A 6,943-nucleotide genomic window follows, 5' to 3' on the forward strand; every position below is an offset into this window, starting at 1 on the left:
CTATAACGACAAACTATGGTACTACGTGCATACCAAAACAAGTTAACATAAACAAACTAAATGTGTATGTATCAGTTAGTTGCAACGTTTGCCATCAAACACCTTTGTTACACCGTACTGCTGCGACAAGAATTTCTGACCCATGCATAGCCATAACCATTAACGACGTACAATACCAACTTTACAGTTGAGTGGTCACAACATGTTGCCACTTACTGTTATACATCGTAATTTAGCCAGTGATGTCGGTCTCTCTAGTAACTAAGATACCAACATAGACAAATGAATGGAATAGCCAACAAATTGAGTCAACTCACAGACCCAATTTGAGAGAGCATTGGTATTTTCCCTCTTAAACCGAATTTATAAAAAAATTTTAGATGGGAGACAACAAATATAATTATATTTTTACAAAATCTATAACTTAGGATATATATATATATATAATAAAATCGTTTTACTTTTGCCACAAATTGGGTTTGTTTTTTGGTTTGAGTAACTTCCGTATATATTTGAGCTTTTTTATATTTTGTGGTTGCCATATGAAAAATGAAAACGGAAGTTAACAGCATGGACAGAGTGTTGGGTATTATCGATACTCAAGGTATAGCAGTAAGCGGAGTGCACACTATTACTTTCGATTGTGAGTTCTTTTATCGATTACTGCCATGAATATTTTCGTGGTTGCCTGATGAATGACGAACATGAAGCGGTGCACACGCTAGCACGTTTGAATGACACTCTTGCCCAAATTTTGCTTGTTTGATAGTGTGGCCTCTCATGTTTAGCACGTTTAACAGTTCAACAACTCAGCCATTTTTGGATCAGCTGTTTTATGACCATAATTACAGAATATAGTTTTTAATTTGGAACTCATCTATCAACTTTAAATTGTTTGAAAAAAAAATTACATACAATTTTATGCAAGTTGATTGACATATTTATTAAAACAATTAAAAATGAATACTTTCCGTAAATAAATATATACATTTTTTATTAATATTGCTCTTAAGATATAACTCTAGATGTTACAAAATATATTTATAGATTATAGAGGCTGAAAACTTCAAAGTAGTAAACATAATTAACTGAACACGTATTGTGCGTACATTTCGAAGGAGGATAGTAAAATTATGAAAAAATTGGAATCATATGCCTGCATGAGACTACCTTGTGTAATTATGCTATGATTTGCAAAGATCAATTTGAAATTAATTTGTATAAAATTTATAGAAAATGGAAGAAAATTCGTAAGTTTCATTAAATTAGAAACTAATTCTTTATATTTTTAGGCAAGTTCCAGAAAGAGGGCAATGTATTGATGCATACCAAATTAAGCCCATAATTTTTCTTTTATTGTTCATTTTATTTTTAATATTAAGCCAAATACAACTAATTGTGTTCGTCCTTTGTTTGGTTGTTGTTGTAGCAGCCCTATTGCTTTTACACAATGGGCTGAGGTGGCAGACGTTGGCCGAGTAAGACTCGGGTCGTTTCGGATCGTAGACCCCTCTGTCGTGGAAACGGACTGTCCTTTGTTTGGTTGTTTATTTTGGCGCAAATAAAAATGCTTTATTGAATCAGTTGTTTATTTGCTGAATCCCACTAAATGTTGTCTGTTTACTTTTCTCAGTATTATCTGATGTAGAACTTACTGAGTAAATGTTACTGAAAAAGTAACCGGACACACCTAGTGTTTAAACCGCCTTATTTTGCGGTTTTTGTTTGGTACATTTAGTTGTGAGTTAGGGGGTGTTTAAAATTAAAGTGAACAAAAAGAAAATTCGATACATTTTACAGTTTTTCTTTGACAAAGGCGAAAATGCAAGCTGCTAAAATTGTGATTGGTATTTATAGTTCCGATGTACAATTTTAGTTTCGTAGATTCCATTCAGGGATTTTTGATGTTAAAGATGCACCTCGCAGAGGTATGTCGTATTTAATACCATTATTTAAAACCATTTACACACAAAAAATAATAATGGATTTCTTTTTCCCCAAACTAATAATATATAACTTTCTGTATATGGCCGATTGTACCTCACTTTAAATTGCCGAATCTATCCCAAAGGTACTTTGTATAGCTAGTGATGTACAATGAGAGCTTCATATCGAAAACGTCATTGCGGAATGTGCCCCAATATCGAAGCTGTCCCAGGGTACGGGAGGTACCCTCAGAGTTATTTCTGATTATTGTAAAAAATAACTTTTGGAATAATTTAAAGGGATTTTTTAACGATTTTACATTTAGTTTTAGTTTTCAGAAATAATGTACTGTATCTGCCGAATGCAAGGATCTAGCGACGCAAATTTTGTTCATATTGTATTTAGTATAATTGCATTAAATTTGTCCACACAAAATAGTTCTATGGTCACGAAAAAATCAAGACTCATAGGCTTAATCATAATCAAAATGTATATGTTCAATCCTTTTTATGTTCAATAGCATCCTGCTGTTATTGTATTGACATATTGTTAAAATGTCTCGGTAACTTTTGTGAAAATACAGACGACAGTCTTAATTTGCATTAACAGTCTTAATTGAAAATTAAATTGTACTTTATTCTATTTATATGTATTGTTAATACACAAATTGTGTTATCGTACTGCAAGAATCTATTAATTTTTACTATTTTCTTCGATATCATAAAGGAAAATTTGTTACAATATTTAAAACTAGTACATTCTAGCAGTACGGGAACAGGTCGAAAATCAAACTTGAATTTATACTGAATTATGCAATTTCAATATGGCAATGCTGTCGAAAATCAATTGATTGTTGTCAAATTTGTTTACGTTTGTGAAAATAAATATCTGGCACTTGCCTAAAAATATATAAGGAATTACTTTCTAATTTAATGAAACTTTGCATTTCTTCCATTTTCTGTAATTTTTATACAACTAAACTTCAAATTGAACTTTACAAATTGAAAATATGTTTTGAATAATTGTTGTGTTTGGTCATAAAACAGCTCATCCAAAAATGGCTGATTTTGCAAAATCTTACTACATAAAATTCTTTCAGTAAACTCCAGTAAGTTTGTTGTTGTTGAACTGTCAAACTTGCTCTCTGACTTGAGAGTAATATGGTAACAATTGTTACCAAATATCGAGTAAACAAACAGATCTATTTTTACATTTGACAACAAGACATAAACATGCTAACACATACTGATTTAATACTCAATTCCAAAATGTCAACTTATATTCATTTTGTGAACAAAATATACTAACATATATGTATGTACAAATTGTTGAAATGATTGTGTTATTTAACATAGTTATTGTCGTTTAATGAATGGTACAAGACGTGGTAAAATGATTAGAATATTTCATTTACAACAATCAAGCGGCATATTGTGCATAATAACAAGAGAAACATATAAGATTAGTATTTAAAATCATAAAATAGCAACTTAAACAAAAGTATTGTTCGTGTACTTCTGCTTTGTTCTACAACGCCACCTGGATAGTCTGGTAACTGATTCATTGTTGTGCCATACTACTGTAGATCAATCTTTTGTTTATGTTTTTCGTCGGCCTATTTCTAATTATACACAAAGTTGCGACGGCGCTTTAATATTATCATCAGCTTGGTGGTCTATGTTTACTCATTCATGTAGTCAATATCAATTGCATAAATATTAAAAACTAATTTCATTTCATTCTGAGATTCTTTGCGAACGATGTTTTACAATTGTCATTCACGTAATGTAAAGGTTTACCTTCAAAATTAGAATTATTCACACACAATGACAAATTTACCTGTGTTCATGCTCCGTCGGTGGGTTCATTTTCATTTCTTGTAGTTTGTTATAGAAACCTTTCCACATTTTTTCTTCATCCATGTTTGGGCAATATATATATGTTTATTTTCGTTTGAAGACAAATAATTTACGTATATTTATCAATTTCACTCTGCAACTCTATATCGAATTGGCTATTTTGGTAGAAACACTTCACAAACTTTTTTTTATATTTTTTAGGTGGCAGTTCACACACAAGTGCACAAGTATGTAATATAGGCGTAACTAACGAGTTTCTGCTTCTCGGTTTGAATGGTTTGCAGTAGATTCATTTGCAATGTAAAATTAGTATAGAAATGATTCATAGTAAGTCACAGTACCAGACTAATGAATCACAACTCTAGTCATATACATCACGATTTCTGTTGATGCTTTTTATTGAAATGTGACAACGAAATGAGATAATCGGCGTTACCAGATAAAATCAGATTTTGGAAAACTTTAAAACGAATTGCCAATTTTGAATGTGGCGTTTAAAGTCTTTTTGGTCAATGTTAATAATTAGGGGAGAGGGGGCACCTTTGAACACTTTTTTCTTTCAAGCCTCAACAAATTTTTTATTTTATAATTTTTGGTTTCTTATAAGTTTTAACTAATAGGTACATATGTAACCTTTAAAATGAATATACATATGATATACTTTAAGCTTTATATACATATTTTATTACTGTTTTAATGGAGGAAGTCAAAGCTTGGTATTTTTTAACGGCATGGTTTTTTACAGTGTTTATGGTCAAATATATATGTGTTGTATTCATATAAATCAGAAAAGCATTTATTTATTAAAAAATATATACGAAGATATTCGAAAATTAAAAATTTTTGATCAAAATTTATTAAAACATAAAATGACATAAAAACAAAAATTTATATAGTGAAAAATACAGCTAATTTCGTAATCTTATTAGCCCATTTGATTGAATTTTTTGAGAAATCGAAGCCAAAAGTTAAAAACTCAATTTTTCAATGGAGTTTACTGGGTATGTTCAAAGGTGCCCCACCTGTGGTATTTTACGGAAATTTATAATAACTTTTTTGTAGGAAATATATATTAAAAAATACATTAGTTATGTTTGAAATGATTGTTGGAATGCAAAACATTTGTTTCACGAAAGAAAACTATCACAAAATTCTTCCTGCGCCCTTAAAACCAACAGATTAAAAGTTTACAATGACACTGCGAAAACATGGTCACCCATGCACAATTTGTCGACAACTCAAGAAGCTAGCCAAAGTGGTTTACGCGGATAGAGAACAAGATTGCCATATACAAAAATGTGGTTGCGGGTCGGAAAAAATTTAAACCAAGATTTTATGAGCGCTGTTCAAAGGTGCCCCCTCTCCCCTATAGGTACTATGTGTGTTACATACATATGGTTTGTTCCCGTACTGCAAGAATCTACAACTTTTTACTACGATAACGAATTTTCTTTTGTTATCGAAGAAAATAGTAAAATCTTGTAGATTCTTGCAGAACGGGCACAGACCAATATATACAATTATTAAATATTGAAGTTTTTTCATATTAATATGAAACCCTTCAAAAAATATGATTTAAATGATTTTTCATTTATTCATTATTATAGTGTTACTTGCGGTTGTATTCCACATGCTTAAACACCAAAAAATCTCTGGAATCGTAGAGTTATACTTGACATTTTTTTGCCGCATTTGAGAATAGCTAAAAAAGATCACTAAAAATCATAATGTTCTACTTGACGAACTTCAAAAGTTTTTTTTACTATAGGTTGGCTCTCTGATACTGATTACAACATATATTTGTAATGAAAATTTCATAATTTTCTGAGAGGTGTGCGTCCGTGGATTTAAGCCTACCATTATTATATTAAAGCATTATCGTAGCTATAAACAAAAAGATTTAGCAATCAGTAGTGGGATTCTGTAAATGCTTAATGACAGAATTTCCGACGATTATCGAAAACTGCAAAAAATAATTTCGTTAATTAAAAAAAATCATCGGTAAGTTAACGGCCAACATAAAGTAGTCGTTAAGCCCTACCGATTTACATAAAAAATTTACACCCAAGTCATTCATTTCCCGATATTTCTCAATAGGAAAATTTCCCGATATATGGCAATTTTCAAATTTATGGGTGTTATCTACATAATTATAGTCAGGTTTTCTTAACAGCTAATGTACATAGTTGTACAACAATAGTGTTTTGCTCAGAGGGGCTCCGCCGAAGGGAGTCGATACGCCGAATGCGTGGAGCAGTGGACCGTAGGGGAGGGGTGTAGTGAGACCGTGAAAATAGAGAATAGAATAAAAACACAAGAGTTTCTTAATAATAATTCAATAGTTTATTGATAGTTTGGTTGGTGGTAAACAATATTACCTTTGGCAACGATATGCCTGTGCGCAACGATATGCGTGCTGTCTGTCCGAATGACAGTATGGTACCCCTTGATACTTAAAGGAGGCGGCAAAACAACTGACAATTGATTATTCGTTAAAACGTCAAAAGCGCTAACTCAAGGTTGCAATAAACAGTAGCGCAAAAATGTTAACGAATAATTGAAGACCACAACAGGGGTTAATAAAAAGTATTATTTTTATACAAATCTAAATTAAACATTCCGGCCCCCTTGAAACATCAAGGTATGTTTCTAAACAATACAAGTAAAAAAGTATTAGGTACGACAGGAGTATAGTGCAGTGTGAGCAATTCGAGCAAAATGTAGGGAGTGGAATCGCAGATGAATCTGCAGTAACAGATTCGGGATCCAACTCCGCTTCAACGATAATTTGTAATGTGAGGCCGCAAATGTATCTGCAGTAACAGATTCGGACCTTAAGAAAGCAATATTCAAGACATAGTTCATATGAAGCCGCAGATGAACCTGCAGTAACAGATTCGGGCTTCAATCAAGTTAGTTTAAATCCACGAAACAAAATAGTACGAAGCCGCAAATGAATCTGCAGTTACAGATTCGGATTTCAATCGAGCTATTATTTTCCCGAAACAATATTCGAGGGCTGGGCCAAATAGGACGCATCAGCACTTGTCGCGAGATTTTCCGAAAGTCGCTTTGCAACATTATTTTCCATTAAATTTTTATTAATAAATTTTAACAAATTTTTCATAGACATATTTTTCAAATTTAATTTATTATGT

At 31.8% G+C, this 6,943-nt stretch overlaps 1 protein-coding gene across 1 annotated transcript in view; it reads right to left on the reverse strand.

The window, feature by feature from the left end:
* LOC133336012 (protein unc-13 homolog 4B) overlaps nucleotides 1-3,864 on the reverse strand; it is a 50,114-nt gene extending 46,250 nt beyond the window's left edge. The window contains exon 1 of the mRNA XM_061544303.1: nucleotides 3,766-3,864. Within this exon, the coding sequence (XP_061400287.1) occupies nucleotides 3,766-3,848 (83 nt within the window). The 5' untranslated portion in view covers nucleotides 3,849-3,864. The remainder of the gene's footprint in view (nucleotides 1-3,765) is intronic.
* Between the last annotated feature and the right edge of the window lie 3,079 nt (nucleotides 3,865-6,943).

This window comes from Musca vetustissima, unplaced genomic scaffold (assembly GCF_032173495.1).
Source record: "Musca vetustissima isolate MV318-11 ecotype Yass unplaced genomic scaffold, APGP_CSIRO_Mvet_v1 utg20295, whole genome shotgun sequence".
In the NCBI taxonomy this organism is placed as follows: Eukaryota; Metazoa; Arthropoda; class Insecta; order Diptera; family Muscidae; genus Musca; species Musca vetustissima.